The sequence below is a fragment of the Manis pentadactyla genome, chromosome 2, assembly GCF_030020395.1.
Source record: "Manis pentadactyla isolate mManPen7 chromosome 2, mManPen7.hap1, whole genome shotgun sequence".
Taxonomy (NCBI): domain Eukaryota; kingdom Metazoa; phylum Chordata; class Mammalia; order Pholidota; family Manidae; genus Manis; species Manis pentadactyla.
In genome coordinates this window covers 13,383,430-13,409,281 of record NC_080020.1, presented here as the reverse complement: position 1 = coordinate 13,409,281, position 25,852 = coordinate 13,383,430, and the positions used below count along the sequence as shown (strand labels likewise).

Here is a 25,852-nt window from a genome sequence, read left to right as displayed (position 1 = left end):
CCCTCGGACGGACACTCGGGACAACTCCACCACTCATCGCGGGTCTGCCGTCCTCCCCACACTGACGGGCCTGGGCCCTCAGCCCAGGACCTCCTAGATTCCGGCAGACCAGGCATTGGGGCGCCTTGGGCACTGCACTGGCCTCCCTCCGTGGGGCCCTTTCCCCCAGCAATGCTCTTTTTAGCCCCCTCATTCTGCCCAGGGCCTGGGGCTCACAGCGGCCAGTTTCATCCCTCTCAGCGAGGTGATTTTCAAGGGCAATAAGGACAATCACACACATCACCCTTTAAGGAGCAAATGACACTCAGTGGGAGAAGGCAGGGGCAGCCTGTCCGGGAGCACTAGGCCCCAGCAAGCCTGTCCGGCCGGAGGACTTCGGGATTGTGAAAGGCAGTCTAGTCTTCCCATGTTTTCTGTCATAAGTTCACGCCAGGCGGGCCCTACGGCTCTCCCCAGGTGCAGACGCTCCCAGCCTGGCCTCACAGAGTACTTCTGGATTGAGCCCTGTCCACATCTAAGTCATTTCAGCAGGCACTTCCCTTTAAATGGCTTAGAATAAACTCAATTTACCTCAAAATCTCTTTAAAACAGCTCTCTTCATCATAGCCTCAGCCTGCCTCTGCCCTTCCGAAGAGTTTTATCATCTCCCTAGACCCCTAGGCCCAAATCCACAGGGACTGCGAGGCCACTGTGTAGGCCGTGTTGGCTTCGTGTCCTGTGGCCCACAGCCATCAGGGCGACAGCAGTCAATCACAGGACAATCTAGAAATGCCAACGGGCCACGGAGATACTAAGAACCCCTTCCTTAACCTGAAGAAGAGTAATGATACCAAGGATGAGCGATATGTCTTGACACCTTATGAGCACCTCCTATTCACTATCTCATTTTCCTCACAACAAACCTAAGAGACAAATCATTTTCCCATCCCATTTACAGACAAGAAAACTAAGTGACAGAACTAGCCCAAAAGTCACACGGCTAGTGCTGGGCAGGTGCACACAGTGGCCTGCCAGGGTGCCCCACCTCCTGCACCACCAGGGCAGCTGTGCGGCGGGGACACAGGCCATCCCACACCCTGCTGGATGCAGACCAGCCCTCGGGACAAATTTCCTGAAGCATAAATCCACGAAACCACATCACCCAATATTTAACAGAGGAGAACAGAACCTACTTCTCTACCACGGTGCCAATACTTCTACACGCTTCCTCGGCCGCCTCTCTGAATGCTGGCTCAGGGTGAGCAATTTTCACAAAATCAGCCTAATAAGGAAGACAAAACCAAGAGGGAATTTGATGGCAAGCTTTCTTCCAGTGGTGAGGGCAAAAATGAAAACCTGTGTTTTAAAATGTGCCATTTGGCTTGACGCATGCGTTTCCATTACTGAAATTTTCCTACACTCGTCAGACAAAGCAGCTTCTTTCTGAACATTTATTCTGTTACTGCTCAGAACCAAGTTTGTTTCATTCCAAAGAAAATACTTTCACGGACTTTATTTTAGAAAACTCTTTCTTGTTTCAAATATAAACATACCAAGTGAATTTTCCTAATTCTGTAGGTACAAAAAGCAGACTCTTGTTTCAAATATTCTAAAACTTTCTAACTGAAATTGTTCGCAACATGGTTCTCACACGTCATTCTGGGAACAACTCTTAAGGAGGCATTTTTTTCCAATTGTCACACAGCATAGTCCCAAGACCATTTTAACTACATTTCTTTGTGCAGAAAACAATTATAACCTCTCTTTATAACCCTTTTAGTAAATTTGAATTCCTGGTCCCAGCCTAAAATGGAACACATCTCCCTCGGCTGCAGCAGCTGCTACACTGACCTTAGACTTAAACTGAGCTCGAATTCTTGTTTTGAAATGCAATCACGTAAAACTAGATTTTCATGTTAACTGCAGTACACTACAAAAGAAAAATGCTAACTGCAAAATACTATACATTTTCTTCCTTCAGCAAGAAAACAACATGTGTGACTATAACATGAAATAAAATCACAAGGTAAAATCGATTTTATTATCAAATCATTTTTAATGGGAAAACATTTAAAACCATAATTTGATACTTCTGATGTAACAATAAGACAACAGTAATACTAGAGAACCTGAAAAATCAGCTGTGAAATTACAACAAACTGTTTCAATGACTAATCTACATGTTGCAGAATTTACAATCAATATTAAATTCAGCAAACACTTGCATGCATTTTAAAACTCATTTGCCATAGTGATAAGGAAAATACTGTTATATAGCAACCATATTTAAAAAGAAAAAAAAATGACTATTTGATGGGAAATATAGTTTATAAAAACACTTGCCTTATAATGGTATTGATCTTACAGGCAGGTAAAATCTTAAAAATTAAAAAAGGATGAAGGTTCTTTGGATTTTTCCACCCAAGGATTTACATATATAAATCACACCACAGTTTTTTTAATGAGATATTATTTTACTTGATAAGTAGAAAAAAACTTTAAAAACTGCATGAGCTATGAGGCAGAGAATTTGAAATCTTTTGCAGCAAAAATATAGAAAAAACTGTAGAACACTGCTTAATTATGATGGGGGCTAAGATGACAAACAGTGAGTTCTGGGGTTTCTGACGGAAAAAGCCAATACTTGATTACGTATAGGTTCACTGGCAAACTTGTTCCCTTTCAGTTTTCAGTGACACAATCAAGCAGAGAAGGTGTGAGACCTCCCTTTAGCAGTACACGCCCCACGTCTCCCGCGCCGCTTGCAGCGGTGGCTGGGCACACACTGGAAGACGGGGCTGAGACCTGTAAGACTGAGAACTGACCGCAAGGGGCACACCTCATTTCATTCCTGGGAACCTTGAAGAAAAGACACTTTTTCAGTGTTGTTAAAACTAGGAAGGCTAGAGTGACGTATGATAATCTGGAAGGTTTTACTGCTCAATTCAGGTGTATGGGAGGAAGGAAATTGTCTGAAAAAGGATATAATGAAGGTGGTAGAGTGTTATGCTGGGTGGAAGAAGTCAATCTCAAAAGGTAAATAAATATGACTCCACTTACCCTACATTTTAAAAAAGACAAACTATAGGGCTAGAGAACAGATCGGTAGTTGCCAGAGGTTAGAGATGAGAGGTGGTATGACTACAAAGGGAGTTTTTGGGGGTGGATAGAATAGTTACAAGTCCTGATTGTCGTGGGGGCTACATGAATATATAAGTTAAAATTCACAGACGTGTACCAACCTCCTCCTCTCCCAACTGGAAGAAGTCAGTTTTAGTGTTCGGTAATTTTAAAAGTAAATAAATACTTTGGAAAAGATGGGGAGGCTAACTTCCCAGCCCCTCCGGATAAACAGACCTGCTCCTCTGACCTAAGCCACCAGCCAGCCCCTAAAAGGATATTAAACAGCAGATAAGAGCGTGAGTTCTGCAGCCAAACTGCCCAGACTCAACGCCCAGCTCCGCCACATACTGGCCGGGTGACCTGAGTCACATCACCTAACCTCTTAGTGCCTTTCTTTCCTCTTCTGAAAATGAAATTATGCTGAGAAAGTCAAATCAGTTAAGCAGGTAAAGCTATTTCCAAGGTCTGGTGCCTAGTAAAATCTCAAAGTTAACACCAGAATATAACTCCCTGAGTCAGAGACTGTGTCTGTCTTATTCATGACAGCAGTCCCCGTGTCTAGAACAGTGCCGGGCACATGCTGGGGGCACGATACAGAATGAATGTGAAGAAAAAGCTGCTTGCAGCCCAATACCAAGTAGACAGGATCAAGAGCGACCACAAGTTCAGATTATGTGCACCAGGATAATCACCTTCACTGACACGACTACCAGGACGGGCCTTTTGGGGGCTGACAGAAAATCATGCCTTCTACCTCAGCAATGGGTTTCTCAGTTGGAGAAGAGACTAAGCTACATTTCTATTTCCACTTCAAAATATGAAAGAAAGGAAGTCTTTAACACAATCGGTTTGATGCCAAAACTTCATTTTCATGAGAAAAGGCATTCCTGAAAAGGTTTATAAAAATTGGTTTTTCTTCAGATCAATTGTATTATAAATGTACGGCTGAATGTTGTATTAGAATTTTGGTAGTTTACATAAATGAAGAATCTTGGTCAAATGAAGAATCTCTGCCATCCAAATAATCATTCTTTTATTATATGTTACACATATTTTTTAAAATATATATTAAAGTACAAGTTCTCAGCATCACCTTTTCCTGTATGTTTCCCTGTCCTAATAACATACTTCACTATAACAAAACACACGCAACAGCTTTCATATAGTTCAGATAATTTTAACCTTATAGTCTAACTTTGAGGCGAATCAACTTGGCTTAAATTTTAACAGCTTGAAAGAGAGGCAGGCGGAAGTGTTCCGCCAAGCGCCTTACCAGGTCAGCCACCCTGCACAAGGAGTCGGAGAGCTCGTCAAAGACCAGCACGGTCTGCGGCCCCGGGGGCGTGGAGCACACGCGCTCCACCAGCAAGTCCGCCTTCCTCAGGGCTTCCTCCTGAGCGACACGAAATCCTTCCGGGGCGCGGAGCTCGGGAACTCCGAAAAGACCCTGAAATCCAACAGATTGTTCCGGTTTGTAATTCAAAATATGATTTTTCTGGTATTGGGTATACATAACTTTGTTCATAAAGGAAACCTTGGTTCCCAGCAGTGCACCATATGAGAATGCCTGGGCTCAGTTAGCACTGTCACATTCCTGCATCATTCCACATGGGTTACATTAAAAATGTTTTAGGAATGTGATTTTTCTTCTATTTTTAATTATCTTATAAAAAACAAAAACAGTATGGTACCGGTTCAAAAGCCAGCTTTGTCACTATTACAGAACCTATCTCATAAAGTGGTTAAAAGGATTAAATGAGATAATACATGTTAAATATATATATATATATATATATATATATATATTTTAACAGTGCCTGGCTCACAGAATGCATTTAATAGATGTTAGCTGTGTGACCTTGGACCTATCACTCTGCCAGGCCTAAATTTTTCATCAGTGCAACAGGAACGGCAGTACATACCTCACAGTGCGCACACAGGTACTAAGGGTAGAAAGTTTATATAGAGTCCTTATTGACACTGTCACACATCCACCCAAGTCCAGTACACAGTACCAGTCACTCCAAAATCAGGAGGATGTTGATTATTAAGCACAACGCATTTTTAAAAGATTTAATGAACATGTTAAACCATGTCATAGGCTGAAACTGACAGCAAATTTTATACTTTCTAGAAACATTTCATTACCTTGATAAAGACAAAATCACTCATCTAATGGGAATGACCATCTTCTTGTACCAGTTTAACCACACTTGTTATAGCCCTCAGGAAGGAGGAAGAACAACATACTACCATACACAACTACAGCATGCCAAGAAGTGTACTATGTACTTTATCTAAGTTCTCTCACTTAAATCACACAGTCTAGAGCAAAACCATCATTCTCCCTTGACAGATAAGGAAACACACTTTGAGGTTAAAACAAACATGCTTGAGGTCACTGATTAACAGTGGGAAAGTCAGAACTTGAACCTGCTCCCTATGTCTCTAAAGCCCACGCTTCTGTATTTCTCCACACTTCGTTACTACAGAGTTCCTCCTGAGAAGGCAAGCTCCTAGAGGAAGGAACCCAGCTGTTTATCATTTTGACCAGCTGCCCAAGGTAGCACCTGCCACATCGGGGAACTCATGAATGAAACAATTAATGGACCAGATGCTTAACTTTGCAGATTAACTTTGTGCTGCTAGACGTGTTGATTTGGAGAAATACCAAGGAGTAAAACTTTCAGGCCTGATACAGCCTACTTTTCTGCAAGAAGGGATACATGAAGTTAACTTTTCAATATATATTAAGAAGTTGAAGAAAATATTGACAGTTAGGGGCAAGACAGAATCAGGACCAAAGATAAATTTGATCTTTACACTGATTTAATTTGATTCAAGTACAGACTATTTTAGGGGGAGGTAGGCTATTCAAATAATTTTATTGAGGGGCTTCGGGGAGAGTGTCAAAGGGCTGGGAAGACCATGAAGTGTAACATCCTCTTGGCTTCAAAGCCAAATGCAGACTATTTATTTTCACTTCCCAGCACACCTTCCCACACTACTCTTCAGAATTCTAAATCTCAGACTACTAGTTACGGTAATGCTAAATAGACTACCTAAACTTCAGGGTTTTTATTTTTTAGTCAAAAAATACAATTCACATATTTGAAAGTGAATTGATATCTAATATCATGATGTACAAAAGAAAAATAAAGCTAAAATTAGTTACATTTCATCCACCCCAAAACCAAGCTTGATCTTTCCACCTTTCTGCTCAGTATATACACAGTTTCTCTCCTCATACCAATTATGTTACTACCAACATAATGTACCTGTATGCAAGTTAGTATAGCAAATACATACAAAAATTTTGAAACAAAGCTAATGACAAGGATAAAGTAATAAACAGACATATCATCAGGCTCACTGTAACCATATCCTAGATACCTCTTTGTAAGAAGAGCAATGGTAGAAATGAAGAAACAAATAAGGCAAAAATAAAAGTAACAACTCAAAGTGGACAAAATCTACAAATGTGAAGTACAATTGGCGTCAGTAAGTCCCTTTCAGCTCGCTTTCTTTTCTCCTTTCATTCAATGGACATAACTGAGTGTCTACTGAAAGCCAGACACCGTGCTGGGTCTGTGGATATAAAAATAAACAGGAATTAAAGAATTCAGTCAGTGACTTTCTGGAGTTACAAATCAGCAGGATCAACTCCATCACATCATAGGAAAGTAGGCTGTTCTCGACAGTCTTGTGCTTTAAAAAACAAGGAGAGCCCAAAGTTTTGAAAAAACCTGATGGACATTTGGGCATCAAGGAATTATTATTTACATGACTGAAGGCAAGTGTATCCTTGCAAGATGACAACTTGATACCGCGAGTGAACCCACAGGACGTGGTCTCCTATTGCACAAATGTAGGGCGGGAGCAAAAGCGAACTTTGGCCGCGGTTGGACCGAATACAGGGAGAGGGCGGTACCCGGACGGGCGGAATTCAAGCCACCGCCGAGGTGAACGCTTTGAAGTTCACGTGGAGCAAGGGGCTCACGCAGAGGCAGCTGCGGGTCCCAAACTTCGGGGACAGGACCACCAAAGACCGCCTCGCCCCCTTTAAACCAGCCCCTCAAAAAGGAGGTGACGGGCGAGGTCACCAAGACCGCAAACGACACCGTACAGGACAAAGTGGGCTCGCTGCTCGGCGCCTCCCAGACGCAAACGACCTTGCCCAGATCCCCGCTGACCACGCGGGGAAGAGGCCGGCGCTCTCGGGGGTCCGGGGGCGCCCCTCCCCCGCCGCGTACCCGGCGCTCGCCGAACAGGTCCAGGCGGCGGCCGTGGGGCTTGACATTGAAGGCGGCGCCCACGGGCGACCAGCTGGTGCTGACCCCCCGAGCGCGGAGCCCGGACGCGAGAGCCGCCGCGCGGGCCCCCAGGCCACCCAGCCCCCGAGCGGACAGCATGGCAGTCCCTGGGCAGCCCCTTCCAGGGCCGCGGGGCGCCGCCCCAGCACCGCAGTTCCGGCCGGGAGCTCGTGCGCCGCGTCTCCACGGCAGCGGCCCACGCCGCGCCACGTGACGCCCGCGCTTCCGGGTCGGCCGTCGGGGCCCTCAGGGCGTGGGCACGTCGGCGTCCCGAGGAGGAGCGTCGTCCCGCCGCCCTCTCGGTAGCAGCTGCGGTCTAGCGCCCCCGTGTGTCCGGCGCCAGGGGCTAGCCCTTCCCTCCCACGTGACTCGAGCGGGGCGGGGTCCCAGGCCACCGGAGCTCCCGTGAATGCCAGGGCGGGGTCTGGGTGCCTTCCGCGACCCGACGGGGCCGCTGACACGCCGCCACCGAGTCGGCCTCCTCCAGGAGGTGGTTGACATTAAGCAGGAGGTATGCCTGCACGTCCCAGCCAGGGGGGGGTTGTAGAACTCAGTAAATTGTCAGCGATCTTCACTTATTTTGACTTGTAAGATTATAATAATCGACCATATAAAATTTGCTGAGGGAGGATTTTGCCAAACTTCAATCAACAATAGAGGAATGGAAAGGTTTGGGGGCAGGAGGCAGAGAGAACATTGTGATTTGGGCTTAGGCTGGGGAGAGTGGAATGGCTCTGCCTGGGGACTGTGGACAGTCTGGCCTCTGAATGAAGGGAAATCACTGCACAGTGCGAGTTGGGCCACGTTCTTGTCCAGGATCGGCGCCTTAACCTTGCTAAACTTAATCTTCGGTCCTCTGCAGAAAGGAAATTGTACTAGGTGCCTCACCTACCTTCCAGGGGTGCCTAGAGATTAAGGAAGGGGGTCTTGTTAACAGCAAGGTGTTTTATTTTGAAAGGCTTTTGTAGATGGAGAGGAAAAATACAATACAGCTGACTCTTGTACAGGAGTTTGGACTACATGAATCCATTTATATGTGGATTTTTTTTTCAATAAATATATTGGAAAGTTTTTTTGGAGATTTGCACAATTTGAAAACATTTCTCTAGCTTACTTTTATAGTAAGAATACAGTATATAATACATATAACATACTAAGTATGTGTAATTGACTTAATGCTATTGGTAAAGCTTCTGGTGAACAGCAGGCTATTAAGTAAGCTTTGGAGGAGTCAAAAGTTATGTGTGGGTTGTCTGCTGGCCCTGGGGCTTTGGCAGGCCAAACCCTGCATTGTTCAGGGGTCACCTGTAGTTGGAAGAGGGACTGAGAGAAAGCAAGGCTGCCAAAGCCACTGTCCCTCCCATTTTTCCTGCCTGCTCCAGACACCTGCCACTGCTTGGGGCAGAGTGGGGTGGCCGGTGCCGAATGGGGACTCAGCATCGGCCTGGGCCCTTGAAAATAAATCCTGCTGCAGAAGGGAAGCCAGGTGGCTGCGTGTGAGGATGATGACTGCCTAGGAAAGCAAGCAGAGGAGAGAGCCTGTATTGCAGCCTTCTGCCAGCTCCTCGAAATGCCATCTGCACCTCAGCTTTCTGCAGGAGCTGGACCCCACCTGACTTGGATACATCAGTGCCTCAGCGCAGACGGCACTGGGGGCTGTGGTATTCCGTGAGCTAAGGGTGATTCCTTTGCCTTGGATACCAGAGGTGTGGCTTGTGCAAAGGAAGAAGAACCCAGGGGAACATTTTTATTCCCTGGAAAACTACAGCCACACGTTCTTATATGTGCTTTATCTTAAGTCCTTTCAGAGCTTTATCTCAACTGAATGTTTGGGCTTAGGGTAAAGCTCTGCTCATTTTAACATTGCCTGTTGGATTTGAACAGTACTCAGAACCTTCTCTAAAGTTCCAGAGAGATGGAAGTGCAGATCAAGAGTCGTACATGCTTCCTACAGTTGGCTTCTAACTCCCACCCCCACCCCCACAAACAATTTAGTTTTAAATGGAGTTTGTTTCCAATTCATCTCCGTAGGGAGAAAAGGCCCAGTGACAATGATGATAAGCAACTAAAATTTAGTTAGGACAAGTGTCATAGTGTACCTATGCAATTCTTTACATCTTGACTATAAATCCTCTGTTTCATTGTGGATATACGGTGAGTTGTGCTTCCATTTTTACTGATCTTTTAATCAAGATTTAAAAGTGCTCGGTGTCTTGTGTCTCAGAGAGTTTGGCATAGTTAGACTTTTAACAACTTCAGTCCAGACTCACAACCAGTGAAAAATAATCCCAAATGGCAGATTAGACACCCCGATCGCCACCATTTCACTTTAACTTTCGAAGTCCTTTAAAACATGTTTACATCTCATCCTCTATGTCTGCCCCACACAAAAGAAGAATTTTGTAAGGACTTGTATCATATGTCCTGGTTATAAATTGTGCCCTTTTTTCTCTATGCCTCTCTCGGCCTATAAAGTTGTGTTCCTAAAGAGGAGGGAGTTAACACAAGTATTCCCCCTATTCGGTCCTAGAACAAAACCAGACTTTGCACTGGGGAAAGACTTGGACTGACACAGTTCAAAAAGGCCACAGCAGCCAAAGAATAAAGAAAGACACTCAAGGCTCAGTAAATAGGACGATCAGTCAGTCATTCTGTAGCTGAGGGGAATTAGAGCAGCAAGTGGAGCAGCCGGGGTACAGAACTGCTGGAGGGGCTCGCTCTCGCCCCGGGCATGCAGTGAGCGCCTCCGGCAACTGGAACCCCTGGGGGCCTCACTTGCTGCACCCTCTTCCTGGCTCTGTTCTGGAAGAAACGTAAATTAAGGAAAGGCAATAAAATGCCTATGAACAGAAATTATTTCTGTATGTTTCTATAATTTTCCATTACCACAAAGTAACTTTTCAATATTTCTTCGCCAGCAGTGTTGCCTGCCTATAACGATAATGCAGAGAAATCCCATTTTCCCAGGGAATGAAGGTATCACAACCGTGTTGACTCAATTGGAGTATGGATAGAATGGTTTATTGTACGACCCAATTTCAGGGGGCACTGTGAGAGAACACGTCCAGGCTGTGGTTTGGAAAATGCTGCAGCCTGAATATGCACTAAGTGTGTGTCCTTTGGCTTCATTATTAATTGCTCTCCACTAGTAGGAAAGTACATCAAGTCAACAGAGACCTAAGTAATATGCCCAGAGTTTCAGAGGAGGATTGGGACCATACAGAATGATTCAGTTCAACCACTGTTGCGCAATAAGAGACCAGGTGGGACACAGGATACGTAACGCACCCAACTCAGATTCCTTCGTCATAACTGGAACAGCCACACGTCTCGATTCTCCCTCTTGGGCTTTTTCTACTATAGTCAAGCTGACCCTCTCCTTGGACCCTAGACCATTTAAGATTCTTGTAAACAAAAGCAATAGTAGCAACAATGATAACAAAGACTTGCACCAGACCTGTTTAAGGCACCAGCATCTGTTGGCTCACACAGAACAGTGCAGGGGTATCTCTGCCTTCAGGTGCAGCTGGATTTAAGGGCCCAAACAATGTCATCAGTTCCTGTTATCTCCTGCTCTGTTTGGCTTTACTGTCAGTCTCTACGGATGAGCAAGAGAGCTGCCAGCTGGAAAAGGTCTTGCCTTTTTCTCAATAGGCCTTCCACAGCGGTAGGCGGAGTCTCATTGGCTCTGGTCGGATCAAATACCATCTTGGAAGTAGTTACCAGGACCAGAAGGAGGTGCTCTTCCAATCAGCCAGGCCTGAATCCCACACCCACCCAGAGTACAGAGTCCACAGCACGTGAAAGACTTCACCTGAGTGGCACTGGGACACTTTTCCTGAGAGGTCAGGCAGTGGGTGGTACTTTCTGAGCAAGAAGTGCCCACGTGGCCTGAGGGCAGGTTTCCCTTTTACCCCATTGACATGATAAATTCATCCCCCTCCTCTCCTTCCAGCTCTGACTCTGGTGTCTCCGTCCAATAGCCGTTTTCTTTTGCATCGCTCATTTTAAATGTTACGAGGTAAACAGTGAAAAAGAATCGAATGGGCTTGGCCCTGCTGGGTGTGGGCTTGTTTGGAACCCTGATCTTTTCCTCTTCCTGCCTCTGCCTCTGTGACTCTGCCCCATGCCTTGCCCACCCTGGCCTCACAGGTTCACGGATGAAGAATTTTTCCCTGGATGACCCACACAGTAGGTCTCTCACTGACTTAAATGATTTAGATGATGAGACTGGGACACTGAGTTGATATTTAGATGAGATTGTTAGAGCTGATGCTGAAATCGTTAAGCCCTTGGGGGATGTTGGGATGGGGTGAAGGTATTTTGCACCTGGAAGGACATGAATCTGGGGGGAGGGCAGGCTGTTATGGGTTGAATTGTGTCTCCCAGAAAGACATGTTGAAGCCTTGGTATCTGCGCACGTGGCCTTATTTGGAAACAGTCTTTGCAGATGTGATCAGGTTACAGGGAGGTCGTACTGGGTTAGGGTTCGCCTAACCCCAATATGACCAGAGTCCTTATAAGGGGGAAATTCATACTTGGACAGACACAGAGGCAATAACAGAGGTAGAGCTTGGCCTGATGCTTCCTCAAGCCACAGGGCATCTGGGCTTACCGAAAGCTAGGGGCAGCAAGGGGAGAGTCTTTCTTCGGGGCTTTGGAGAGAGCCCGGCTCTGCCAACGCCTTGATTTCGGTTTCTGTGGCCTCCAGAGCTGAAAGAGTGAAGGTCTCTTGCTTGAAGCCCCACAGTTTGTGTTATTGCATTAATGGCAGCCCTTGGGGACTAATACCGATTCTAGCCTGGCAATCGGTTTACTAAACGAACTATCTGTTGAATTGATGGCCATCAAAGCCTAAGTTAGAAAATGTGCAGACTGTCTGCAGCTCCTGGGACATGTCACTGTCGCCAGCTTAAAACTTCCATTAGTCACTACGTGGAATATAAACATTTTCATTTTCTTTTTCCCTAATGTCCTCGGAAATTCAGATGTGAGAAAAATCACGATACGGCTCCTTCAAGCACTAAAATGATACCAAAGCACTTCCCACAAAAAAAAAAAAAAACACACCCAAAGGATTCTTCAGATAACGGGAATGATAAAAAATATTACATACATTATAATAAACACTGCCAAGTATTTTAAACTGTATTCTTGGAGAGACGTAAGGTACACGGGATCAGTTTTAGGAATAACTATCCTATTTCACCTTTTTGTGATTATTATCATAATGAGAGCGATTAAGAGAGTAATCGTCTAACAGCGGCTTCACCGAGCTGATTCTGACGGATGAGGAGGCAGATGCACGAATGCGCCTCCGGCATCAGCTGCTGAACAAAAGGAAGCCTGTGAAGGTGGTGTCGTCATCCTCGTCGGCAAACAAGCCGTTAAACCTCTCCCCGCCCGCCGCCTGCAGCCACACCTCGTCCCCCAGCTTCAGCTGCAGCACGATGCCCCCCGAGGCCTGGTCCTCCGAGCTCATGTACCCGTCCTTGGTGTGCAGTAGCTTTACCCCATTTTTGACCAAAGATACCCGCACATTCCTGGAGAAAACAGTGATGTGGTAGGTGAAGTAATAGACCCCGGCAATGTGGCAAGTGAATTTCCCTGTGGCTACGTCGAAATGGTTGAATTCGTTATACAGGATTCTGTCAAATCTCACGGGTGCGTCTGAAGGAGGAAACTTGCTCAGCACCGTGAGCCCCACAGTGAAAGCACTTTTTGGCAAGACTGGCGTCTCGCCGATTTTCCCTTTTTCTCCTCGATCCCCTTTCCAGCCTCTCATTCCCCGGACTCCCGGCTCACCCTGGGGCCCCCAGGGTCCCACTTCTCCCTTGGGACCAGGCTTTCCAATAGGGCCTGTGGGACCAGGCAAACCCATTGGGCCCGAAGGTCCGATGCTGCCCTGCGGCCCTTCTGGACCGAGGGGCCCCACATCACCTTTATGCCCCTTTTGCCCTTGGAGGCCAGCCTCTCCTCGGAGGCCCTTCTCTCCCATGGGACCAACGACTCCCTTTGGCCCATGTTTCCCGGGGGATCCTCTGGAGCCTGGGTCACCTTTGATGCCTTTGGCGTCAACTCTGCCATCTGCTCCTGCGAGAGAATGAAGGAGGAGATGGTCTGTGAAGCGTTACCTCGTGAAAAGCAACTTTGGTTTTTCTATTATTGGGCCTGCAAATGAGATAAAGTGGTGTACATGCTCAGTATATGGTCAGGGTTTGAAAATTAATTCACGCCTGAATTGTTCACACACACACACACACACACACACACACATGAAAAACACCTTTTGACTCCTGTCTACTAAGTTAGTGCCAGGTTTCACACTAGGAAATACAAGTCTTTACCACCTGAGTCTACTCTTTGGCCACTGGACACTGCCGGTCCTGGAGAAGACACATCTTCTAGAACAGGGATCTGCAAAAGGCAGATGAGCTCAGGCTACTTGGAGTGAACTGACACGCAGCCTCTATGACATGTGATGTTCCCTAAAAAGTCCTCACTGAAGTGAACACTACGCAACATAAAGCCTTCAGCTCTGCACGTAGGTGGCGCTTCCGCGTCCCTTCCACCCTGACTGGAGAGAGGTGGTAACAAGCACGGATTCCGGAGTTAAATGCCAGGATTCTATCCTGTCTCCACCACTTATGCACAATGGAACATGAGGCCGGCTGGTTAGCCACCCACCCTCTGTTCCTCATCTGTGAGGCTGGGATAATAACGCTACCTCGTTATAGGCAGTGCGCGTAGAAGAGCGCAGCCCGAAGGAAACGTTATACGTGTTTGCCGCAAGACCACTTCTGCTCCCCACAGCGACAGCTACCAGAGTCCTCCTGCCCCTCAAGGGCCACCCTCTCCCTGCAGCTTTGCCAGATGCCCTGAACCAGAATTCAGTGTCACTCCTCAAAGCTCATCCAATGAATCAGGCTTCAGCAGCCGGTGGCCGTGGGCCAGACCCAGCCTCCCGCCTGTCTGCAGAGCCCACAAGCTAAGAATGATTCACATTTTTACATGGTCACAGATAATATTCCCCAATACATGAAAATTATATAAAAATCAAATTTCCGTTTTCATAAATAGAATTTTGCTGGAATACAGCCCCACTGATTCATGTAGCACCTGTGACTGCTTTTTGTTGCAATGACAGGTTGAGTAATTGAGACAGAGAACGTGAGCCTACTATCTGGCCCTTTATAGGAAAAGTTTGCCCATCTCTGCACTGAACCGTGAGTTCTGGAAAGCAAGAACTGTGTCCCTTTACCACCGGGTCAGCCTCAGAGCCCGGTGAAGACTTGTCCTTGGTGAGCACTAAATAATTATTGTGAAATCACTGATAGTTCAGAATTAGAGCTTGATAAAATGGAACAATTTCTGACCCCGCTCTCCTTTCTCTCCATTCATTCCATCCTTCCCTGGACCACCAGGCTGTCCGGGTTCTCCTAGGTGGAAAAGAAGAAAATAGACGAGTTAAAATTCCATCTGTGATTTTCTTAGACGTTGGTCTCAGTCAGCAGTGTAGACTGCAGAGTCCTGGGATGACCCCAGTGCTGACATGCTCCGCTTAGAGCCGTGCAGGGGAACGAGCAGCAGGGTGCTGAGCGGTGTGAAAGAAGGGAGTTAGCAAAGGAACTGGGTGGGCTCCCCGCACCCAGCCCCAGGGAATGTGTGCACAGAGGACACAATCCGTTTTCCTCGGGGTGCCGGATGTTGAAGCGCAGGGTAGCTTCCTCACATCTCCTCTGCTGTCACTCTCGTGGAGAGAGGTGGAGGGTTTACTACAGAGGAGCCGGCGAGGGCGCAGTTCCCCCCAGACTCCGGCTTCCCCCACAGCAGCAGACACCCTGTGCTGCAGCCCCACCGACCCCGCTGTGGGTGACAGGGGCAGGCCGGGCCAGGTTCCAGGTCCACGAAGGACTGACACGGGCAGACTTGTGTCAGCGATAATGCCTGCTTCCCGGGGATGCCAGGCAGGGTGGGGCGCCTGCGGCCCCAAACAGATGCTGGTGCCGTGGGGCCTCTGAGCCCCGGCGACCCCTACGTTCACCTCCTCCTTTCCATCCCTCTCGCCCCCCCCTCACTGTCCTGCTCCAGGGTATAAGCCTTCCTTCCCTTCTTTCTTTCTGGTTTCCTTGCTTAATTCTCAGCTCCCCATTCTCTACAACAGGGGCCCCCAGACTTTCATGACCATGCACCTTTAAATAGCCAAGGGAATGTGTGCTCCGATCAGGGTTCACTTGTGTACTTACAAATAACGCACAGGTGATGTTCTAAAAATGTGTTTTATATAAAACACACTCATGAATACATTTGAAGAGCGTAAGAGAAAGATGAAGTTAATTTTTAGTATGAGAAATGTGGCTGAATATGCTTCTAAGAAACATGTTATATATAATATATATAAATTCTATACCAAACACATATGCTGTGAGGAAATACGTAAAACTTGAAAGAATGGATACTAATGAGGAAGGAGGAGAGAGGTTCAAAAGGAGGGAAACAGAGATTTGGTGTTGGCTATATGAGTATTTGTCTCTATTTTTTGTCTATCATCTATGTCCTTTTGTGTATATAAATTATTTTATACTAAAACTTTTTATATTAAAATTTCATCTATTTGGAAATAAATCACACAAACACCCTGACTCCAGAGTCAGAGAGAAAGAAGGACACCAGAAGGTGAGACTCTATCACCTCATCCCACCCAGCTCGGCTGGCTGGAAGAGTGCTGAGCTGCAGAAACGCTGCCTTGGGACTGCAGCTAAGCATGCCCAGAGATTTGTAGAGACAGCTAGACTGTGACTCCGGGGGCCTGAGGCCATGACTCTTGCCCGACTCTCGGTGAGCAGAGTGTAAATCAGAAGCTCTGAAGCTGCATGAATGACCAGCACAGAGGACGGCTGCCCTGGGGATGCCACTGCTTCCTGCGTCTGGTGGGCACAGGCTCTGAGTTTTGTGCAGACTGGGTGGGGGCCTCCAGAGCCAAGCCAGCTGCCAAGGAGAGCATTTGTGAAGAAATGGGAGGCATTCAGGTGCAGCTGGACAATGACTGCATTGTCCACTCCAAGGAATGGTGCAGAAGCAGGTCCACAAAGAAGCCGCAAAGAAACCTATAGGAAAAAAGCCAGCATCAGGCCATCTTCCTCAGAGGGCACCAATGTCAGGTTTGAATGGTGCCAGCCAAGTGGTATCTTCTGCACCTCTTCTCCCTGCCCAGCCCCGTCTCTGGGCTGTCCTTGAAGTGAGGAAGGAGAGTGGAAGAGAAAGGTGGAGGAAGTGTGAAGACACGTACATGTCCTGTACACATCTGTGCACACCTACACACATGTATGCACACATGCACACACACTGTGGTCCCCAAGTTTGGGTAGAAGAATGGATTTCATTACGATTGAGGTTTTGCCTTTCGCTTGAACTGGCCTTTTTCAACAGAAATGAGATAGGTCTAGTGCCTAAAAGGGACAGGGATGAACTGGTGATGCTATCTGGTACAAGACCCCATGAAGCAGATTTGTAGGGCGATGGTTGGGGAGAAATGACATTGCTGCTTCCTAGTGACCCTCTTCCTCAAGCACCCATTCAATAATCCTGCTAGGCCACCAAATGGCACGAGCAGAGAAACACCTAGAAACATCCAGACTTCCATTCATCTCAGGCAGACTTCCCACACTAAGTCATGTGTTCTAATACTTTTTTCTCCCAATCTTAATAAAGGCTTTTTAAACACCCATGTCCCACAGTGTTTTTGGACAAACCATTAATTTTGGTCCATTCTGAAATTGCTGTGTATTATTTCAACCATTTTTAACACAACCAGAGGAATATCTACCCTTCTGGTATGATTAAGTAGTCTCAAAAGAGGCTTCCAAAGGTTTATCCATCCTTAAAGCATGGGGATGTTTTTATACTACTTAGTGTACTGCTGAAAAAAATATGACAGTTGGTATTCATGTTCCACAGAGTCCTGAATGCCTGATTAATTGGGGTGCTTTTTTCTATTAGTAACTGATAAGTCCTGGTACAATTTACAGTTAGGATGAGGTTCATTTTAATGAATGCAAGTGTAAATTCATATTTACACTTTAAGACCCAAAGTCTTAATAAGGTTTTTGCTCTGCTATAGTCACGTGGTGCTTGAATGCCTGCATTATCCGGCCCACCTTCAGTTCTCTGTTTCTTTGCAGTTTCTTAGGCACCCACCTGTTTGTGGTGGTTCCACATTATAATCTGAAAACTCCCCCAGCCAGGTCCCAGACACCTGCAACGTGCCAGAGCTCACTGAATGTCACTGAACACGTGAGGGCTCCCGGCCTGGTGTGCACACCGTGGGGCTCCCGTCCTTCCCGCGGGACCCACTGCACGCCTCCCAGGACACGTGCCCATCTGCAGATGGACGAAGTGAGGCCACCCATGCCAATTCATATGTGAAATATTTTTAAAGCTCAATTTTATCTTTTAAAATATCAATAGAGGCTTTGATGTTTTCTTCCTGTGCCAGATAGACCAGGCTGCTCATGTCTTAGGTATGTGACCTTACAGTCAGACCAGGGCTCAAGAACCCCTTTAGAAAAGTAAGCCTCTCTAATTAAGCTGGTGTCACGGAAACCATGCACACATCCTGCCTTCTGCAAAATCTCCTTCCCGGGGGCTGGATCCTGTCCCCAAATCCCCAAGCCCTGGGGCAGGTCCCAACATACGGCATAGACACCTAGTCAGTCGCTGCATGGCCTCAGTTTATCATCCGTTTTTCTGTTCTCTGTCGCTCCGCATCATCTGCCCTACAACACTGTGAGTCGTCACCTCTCACCTGCGCTGCTGCTGAGTGCAACCAGGTCCTCCCACAGGCCCGTGTGCCGGGGATCCATCATGCCTATCATCTGAGGCAGAAAGACCTAAACCCCTGACAAGGGTCCAGTATCAGAGATGCTGGCTGACAGCTGGCCAGCCCCACTGGAGGAGGAAGCCCGTGAGGCCAGGGCTGCTGGGCCCCCGGCGCCTCGCTCCGAGCCTGGCGTGGAGCAGGCTCTCAGTGTTTCCTGGGTATGGGTGGGTGAGTGGAGGAGGGGTGAGCAGGTAGGTGACGAATGAGTGAGGAAGGCCAAAGGGGTGCACGGACAAAGGGAAGGGCAGCTGGAAGCTGCCGTGGGCGAGTACCTGCTTCCCCTTTGTCTCCCTTCGCTCCGTCTCGTCCATCTCTTCCAGGCAAACCGTTGTGACCAGGATTCCCGGGGATGCCAGAGTGCCCTTGCCTGCACGTGTCCTGGGACGCCACGCTCCCTGCACAGACTCCCACAGCAAGCAGGAGCCACCAGGCCCTCATGGTGACGACAGAGCTGAACTGAAAAGGGGAACACACATTGGATGGAGAAGCCTTTGTTGCTGGGGCCGCAGACACAGCCTGTGCCCCTGGCAGGGGGGAACGGACCCGCCCCTGGTCAGGCTTGGACAGAACGGCCGGGGCAGGCAAGGGCGGAAGCTGGTAGCAGGCAAAGTCACTCACGGTCGGAAGGAACACGTGTGATCGGGACACCGTCAATGGTGAGTGAGCAAGGGGAAAGCCGATTCCAAGCCAGGGGACATATCACTGTGGGCAAAGCATTTGTTTGGAGCCAGAGAAGAGTAAGATTTCACTCACAGGACTGCTGTAAAAAACAAATTTGATTACAATTTTGCACGACGGTCCATTTTGAATAGTAAAACAAACAGAATGAGCATTTGATCCAGCAATCCCAGCTCTGGGTATGCACGCAGAAGAACTGGAAGCAGGGACTCCAAGAGATACTTGTACACCCATGTTCAGAGCAGAACTACCCACAACAGCTAAAAGGTGGAAGCAACCCGCCTGTCCCCTGACACAGGAATGAATGAGTGGACAAAATGTGGTCTTATCCATACAGTGGAATATTATTAAGTCTTTAAAAGGAAGGAGATTGTGACACATGCTACGACCTAGAGGAAGCTTGAGAACAGTATGTTCGGTGAAATAAGCCAGACACAAAAGGAAAGATACTGTATAATTCCGTTCCTGTGGTCTATCTTGAAGAGGCAAATTTACCGAGACGGAATGTGGAGTGGCGGCCGCCAGGGGGCAGGGGAGGGAGGGACGGGGAGTCAGTGGTTAGTTGGGACAGAGCTTCGGTTTGGGAAGATGATGCTGTGGAGAAAGACAACGGCGAGAGCTGCACACAATGCGAATGTGCTTAGTGCCCCTGAGCTGGACACTTACAAGTGGTGAATGTGGTAAATTTTATGTTATGCATAGTTTACCATCATAAAAAATAAAATTAAACTTAGAAAAACAGTGTCGTGTGTTGCAAGTGGTCTTTCAATGACTGGCTGCACTCTTCGGGTTAAGGTTTTATTTTTACGGGAGGCCACTGGGAGGAAGGGCACGCAGTTGGAAAAGGGCACTTCCAGCGCCCCCATCAAGTTATTGATTTGCTTTCTAACCTCATCAGGAGCCAAGACAACACTGGGGAGGAGGTGGGGGCAGGTCTGAAGGAGAGGAGTTAACTAGATAAAGCGTACTGGACAAAAAAACCTCCCAGGCACACCCGGCAGCAGTAGGAAAACACACATCTGCAAGGACCCACCTGGCCAGGCACATCCCCCCATGGTGGGGCACCCAGCCCCTCACTTTCATGGCACCAGTCAGAGTATCAAGGATATGTTCATTTATGTGATTGTGTAACTAAAAATCAGGCTCCCCATCTAACTGTATTGTCCTCAGTATTGAACCTAGCCCTTAATATAAAGTCTGGAATGGCAGGTTGAATAAATGTGTTGAATGAAATGAATGTTACCATGGTAGATACCTCAGGACTTACAAAGGAATAATGACAGAAGGCTAGTGCACCTGCTCAGAATCCAGACCCTCACACAGGGCTGAAGGCCATGCACATCTGTGCAGCCCTTCGGAAACTTGGAGAGAAAAGACGTCCATGTCTTTGACCCAGTAATCCCTAAAATTCTTAATAATGCAAAATTTGAGTGCCGGGGATAATAACCACAGCCTTATACATAATAGGAAAAAAGTGGATACTACAGAATGTGCAATGATAAGTAGTTCAGTAAGCAGAATATTATGTAATTAATAATTATGAAAGTCATGTAGAAATATGCAAGTGTAATGTTTTAAAAGTTGACTTAAATGCCATGCACATTATGACTGTACCTATGTAATTACATATGCATACAGCCAAAAACTAGAAGCAAATATATCCAAATAAGCATGACTACTTTAGAATGCTGGGGTCATGGGAGTTTTTCCATTTCAAAAGATGCTTTTTCACAGTGTCTATAAAGATATTTCTAGATACATGTATTTTTAAAACCAGCTGGATTCTGTCATCTATACAATTATATATCCATCTAATGGAGCTTCTAACACATCACAGGGTCCAGTCTGATGCAAACAGAATATTTTTGGAAAAGGAAATACAGATGTTTCCCTTTTAAGTCACAAACTTATGCCACTTCAGGAAATTGAGTTGAACTTTCCTAGAGCTGAATTCCGTAGGTAATGTACACCAGCCTCTTTTGCTTAACTCAGAAGTGGCTGGTAGTAGTCAAATCTAAACTGCAGAGATCACCTCTGTTAGGGGGGCTATGTTTTTCCTTTTCAATTATTTTCAAAATGTGTGCTACAATTATTCCAATACTAAAATGATCACAAGATCAGGAAGATGTCAAATTGGAATAAACTCTGTAACTCTTTCCCTAGTTGTGCCCGCTTCACACAGGCAGGGATTTTGTTCAGCTTGCTCATCCCTCATGCCCAGCATGTAGACAAGCTCCAAATGATTTTGAATAATTGAAAATGCTTTGCTTCCAAATAAGTGGTGAAAAGAGTTGTAGTATTATCTCTAATAAGGAAATCTAGAAGAGGGACATGAGGAATTGGACGAGGAAAATACAAATTATATTAATATGTCATCTAAAAAAATTAATTACATCTGTGCTGCTCACAAACCCATAGGTTGGATCCTCAGGCACATGAGTTCAGCCACAGTTAAATATGCTCAACTTTTAATTCCTATCTGGTGTTTCTCCAGAATGTACTAGAAGTAGGACCCACATTCAGCTCCCATCCTTCCCACCCACTCTCCCTTCCCCACTCCCTCTTCTCTTATCCGGATTGCTGCTCCCACCTGCACCTGTTCTCCTCCAGCACCTACACTGGGGATCACAAATTAGGCACCAGCCTAGGTTATCGTTTTTTGAAGATAGCAGCTGCATCTCTCCACTTTGTTTTCAACATCACAGTCAAATATTTGTTGAATGATTGAATGAATGAAAGAAAAAAGAAAGGAGGGAAGGGAAAGGAAAGGAAAGGAAAAGAAGGAAAATGAAAAAGAAAAAGTATTATCCTAGTTCCCACTGTGTGCACATAACCCCATGGGAAGGTGACTGGTATTAACCGAATCCTGTCAGTGCTTCTGGTGGAGAACCCTGGTTTCCCCAGCACCTCTTCTCACCTTCCTTCAGAGAACAGAAATTCTAGCTAGCATGTGGCTGCCCACAACAGACTACATTCCCCAGCCTCCCCTGCAGCCCAGGTACCACCATGAAACTAGAGTCCAGCCAGCAGGAAGGGAGCAAAAAGGATATGGGCATCTTGGGGACTGTGACCTTAAAGGGAAGGGGTGTGACCCCCTTCCTGTGACTGAGGTGTGCACGGTGGTGAGCCACGTTAGACTCTCCAAGGACAGCACTTGGGAGATAGAAAAAAATCCTGGTCTCTGGGGACTGCACAGACCAGCCCCGCCCTATCAGCCCAGCTCTGACGTGAGGAAGAAACGCATGACTAACTTGCTTAACACACAGTTTGGGGTGTCTCATACATACAGCTAAGCCTGTATCTTGACGAAGTCAGGACTTCTACTGTCAAAGTTGTAGGCACACATCCAGTGAGGAACGTTTATGGACATCTATAATCAGTTAGCCCCATAGCAGAGCTGCTGAGAACTCACTGGGAATACAAACCAACAACATATTTAAAAGCCAACAGTGGTCAATGTGAATGGATGTGGTTCTTCTGCTGAGTGTTGAGTTCAGCCGAACTGCTGGCATCTTGTAAAACTGACCTGCTGACATGGTTCGGGGCACCAGGACACAGTCTACAAATGACTTTGGAGTTCCTGGAATTTAGACCCAAATAAAGTATTTCTGGGTTGTCTCTCCTAAACTTAACTTATATTTCTCCTTCACTGCTGGATTTCTTGACAGAAGGTTATTCAATGTCCCTTCTGATTTTCTACAAGGACGTCATGTCCCTAATTCATGACCAAGATGAATGGTTTCCGCACTTCAAGATTCTTAACTCCCCCCCACTAAGATTTAATAAAGACCTGCCAGAGCCCAGCTGGGTAATCTTTACCGGGTGTCCAAATCCCCTCTGGGCTTCTGCTTCCTTGTGCATAGAGAGCAAGAGATGAACTAATCCCCAATATCCCTCCTAGATTTGAGTTTAAAAATCTAAAAATCTCAAAGCTTCTTTCATTGACTACATTTTCTTCCACGTGCTCTATACATTGTGCACTTTATGTATTTCTTCTTCAACATGTTAAGGGCTTGTTTTTAAACTATGCAATGTAAATAAGTATAAAATAAATATAAAATATATACATAACATTTGTGCAAAATGTGAGCTTCTCTAGAAATTTCTCTAGAAAGGTCTGCTCTTCCTGTGATTTATTCCAACCCTCCTCCCAACCTGTTTGCAGAGTTCTGGCAGAAGAATCTCAGAATCTGCTTTTATCTCTTTAGTCCCTTGCTAAAAAGTGAATTTTGGAACTGGCTAACTCTTTTCCTACCCCAAACTCTATAGACATCTGCCTACTTTGCAAACAACTAAGCAGGATTATCACACATCGATAATATAACAGTTTGTTTTAGACCTCAAAAGCCTTGAGTTTAAAGGAATTGTTTCCTAATGCACTTACCTGAATCCCAGGGCTGCAGGCTGCACTCAGGTGCTGTGCAAACCAGGAATCAAGGGCGAACTAAAAATCGCACCTTCCTGCCACACAATTCCCTTGTGGATATATCAGCAAAACAGCAGGAAGGGGAGGGAACAGAGCAAAGCACAAGATGTGTCTTGGAAGAACTTCAAGAATGGCAGCAACACTGGAATCAGGTAGCATCTTCCACTTGGTTCACAAAACTTAGCTCCTTTTTTCCCCGTCCTTTTAAATAAAGTGAGAGAAATCAAGGTACACTTTGACGTGGAGCCTGGAGGAAGGAATCCCCACTGCGGGTTTCCTTCCTGCAAGTACCATCTGTGCCCTTTCCTCGCTCAGCCTCTCAGAGGACCTTGGGTCAGTTACGGGCCAACATGACAAATCTGCAGGCGAACAGGTATTCGGACTCGGCCATTAGGACCGACATCACTCACTAAGATCTTTCAAACTTCTGTACGCTTCCTTTCATTGGGGCATTTGTGCACACGAAATCTAATGCCCATCTCTTCACGCACACACACTCCTACCTGCCACTGAGAAGAACATGGTGAGGCCACGTTTTCAATGCCGTATCATCATCGATTTTTAAATTTTCCTGATCAGTGTCCATGAACACTGACCTCTAACTTAAAGATAGCCTCAAGAGGACAGGTGCGCCCAACATGGTGCCTCGCAGGCGCCCAGCCCTGAGCTGGATGGCAGAGGCCACTTGACAGTGGTGTACATGGGGCAATCCCATTTAAAAGAGGTACCCCCCCCACCCACTGCCTCAGTTTCCTCATCCGTAGCAGGGCAGCACAATACCCACAGGGCAGAGGCAAGGGCCAATCAGTGTGCATAAATCAGGCCGGTTTCTCCCCGCTCCGACCTCCAGTCCTCCCCTCCTGGGACCCTGGCCCCCAGCGGCCGTCCACGCTTTCCCCGCCGGGTTTACCAGCTGGCCCTTCCCCCAGCTCTGCCCCCATTCCCCTCCTCCAGGCCGTCCTCTGTGGGGTTCCCAGACCTGTCCTTTCCAGCTGCCCCCTGGCTCACTCCATCCTGCAGCCTGGCCCCCGTTGCCCCTGAGGTGTGCAGTGCACTGCACTAATGACTGGACAGAGCTGCCCAGCACTCTCGACACCGAGTTCCCACCTGCCGCCCGCCACACTGCCCCAGGATGGCACTGGGCCCACCCGCCGCCCGTGGCAGACCCTGGGAACCGCCATCTCCTCCGGATACCCGGGTCCTGGCTCAGCATCCCGCACACCAGCCCCCTCCCCTGCCTCGCTGTCCCCCTGGGTGCCGTCTCCCACATCATCTCCCTGCCTTGCATTGCACCTGTCCTTTCCTCTGCCACTGCAGTGAGCTGATCTGGCTGCAGCTTTCCTTCCCTTAACTGCCCACAAAATGAAGCCCTGCGCCTCACCACAGGCAGCAGGTCCCTCGGGATCCAGCTCCTCCGTTTGGTGTCACATAGGGCACATCACGGCTTCCACTCTGTCCTGCGCTGGGCGCTGTGCGGGCCCACCCTCAGGACTCTCCTTCCTGGGCCGCCTCTTGCGGGACAGTCACCAGAGACCTGGGTCCCCGAAGTCCTTTCGTAACGCCTGCACCCTGCTGTTGCACAATTCGCGTGGGGTCTTGATTACACGTGTGTCTTCCCTCTCTGACCAGGTGCTCCTTGGGAGGAGCACCCATTTCACCTCTCCACAGTGTAGGGCAGGCGGTACATCTCTGGGGGGGCGTATGCGTCATGGCTCTTCTGAGAAATCGCACTGCCCTCCAGTTTCACTGCCTCCTCTTTACGGGACCATGTGTTGGCCATGGAAGCCACCTTGTGAGAGGCAGACTTTTGGGTTCCTGTGCTTTCACCCTCCTCCAGGCCCCTGAGATAAACCCTTTCTTTCAGTCCAGGGTGCCAGATCAGCTTGGGAAGTAGGTGGATGTTAAGAGTAAACAAAAATCAGGACTAGCTGCTTGGCAACCTTTATAGGAACTGACTACAGTCGCAGCAAACAATGGGCTATTTACTTTTCTTCTGAGCTGTTAGAGAAGGAAATTCTTATCTACCCCCCCCCCCAAGGATAAGTAAGCCAGCCTAGGGCCACCAGCAGATCTGAGTGGGGGGCCTGATTTCCTGGGGCCAGCTGCTGTGGAGTGACAGGTGTATGAAGGCATGTCCTGTGTTCTGTTCATTTCCCTTCCACTGTGAGCAGCAAGAGCAGCTGCTACAAAAGAGGACCTCTCACCTCCAGTTTGGGTTTTACCTGTCTCACTCCAAGTGTTCCTGACATTTTCCAAGTCAAGCGGCACCTCTCAGTCCCCTCAGAGTCGTCTGTCTGTCTTCATCCCACCAGCTAGCCAGCCCAGCTCCAGGTTTGATCCAGCTCAGTGACGGATGAGTCGTTTTTACATTGACAGCACGCAATGAGCTACGAATTCCATGAACCCTCCTAGGACTCATTCTCCGTTAAAAAAGAAAAATAATCTATCTTACTT

General features: G+C 47.2%; 2 protein-coding genes across 5 annotated transcripts in view; both read right to left on the bottom strand.

Annotated features, from left to right (window-relative positions):
* MIPEP (mitochondrial intermediate peptidase) overlaps positions 1–7,629 on the bottom strand; it is a 175,057-nt gene extending 167,428 nt beyond the window's left edge. Inside the window, exons 1-3 of the mRNA XM_036917412.2 lie at positions 7,356–7,629; positions 4,376–4,549; positions 1,173–1,261 (exon numbers count right to left, since the gene is read on the bottom strand). Of these exons, the coding sequence (XP_036773307.1) occupies positions 1,173–1,261; positions 4,376–4,549; positions 7,356–7,514 (422 nt within the window). The 5' untranslated portion in view covers positions 7,515–7,629. The remainder of the gene's footprint in view (positions 1–1,172; positions 1,262–4,375; positions 4,550–7,355) is intronic.
* A 2,446-nt stretch (positions 7,630–10,075) lies between these two features.
* On the bottom strand, positions 10,076–25,710 carry C1QTNF9 (C1q and TNF related 9). Of its 4 annotated transcripts, none has more exons than XM_036917408.2 (5): positions 25,188–25,710; positions 18,913–19,054; positions 18,567–18,750; positions 14,792–14,854; positions 10,076–13,508 (listed from the first exon to the last, which is right to left on the bottom strand). In XM_036917408.2, the coding sequence occupies exons 3-5, from the start codon at positions 18,730–18,732 to the stop codon at positions 12,739–12,741; spliced, it is 999 nt and encodes a 332-aa protein (XP_036773303.1). In that variant the 5' UTR covers positions 18,733–18,750; positions 18,913–19,054; positions 25,188–25,710; the 3' UTR covers positions 10,076–12,738. The 4 variants fall into 4 exon arrangements, with proteins under 4 accessions (XP_036773303.1, XP_036773304.1, XP_036773305.1 ...); XM_036917409.2 differs by lacking the exon at positions 25,188–25,710 and adding an exon at positions 23,357–24,017; XM_036917410.2 differs by lacking the exon at positions 25,188–25,710 and adding an exon at positions 23,357–24,017 and having other exon boundaries at positions 18,913–19,051.
* Between the last annotated feature and the right edge of the window lie 142 nt (positions 25,711–25,852).

What these genes read in the sequence shown, in the direction of transcription:
- C1QTNF9 (XM_036917408.2), bottom strand. Translation starts at nt 18,732, where the DNA reads ATGAGGGCCTGGTGGCTCCTGCTTGCTGTGGGAGTCTGTGCAGGGAGC. An exon ending in GGGAGACAAAGGGGAAGCAG is followed by an intron (nt 14,855 to 18,566) that starts GTACTCGCCCAC and finishes TTTTCCACCTAG; the next exon opens with GAGAACCCGGACAGCCTGGT. An exon ending in TGGAGAGAAAGGAGAGCGGG is followed by an intron (nt 13,509 to 14,791) that starts GTCAGAAATTGT and finishes ATTCTCTCGCAG; the next exon opens with GAGCAGATGGCAGAGTTGAC.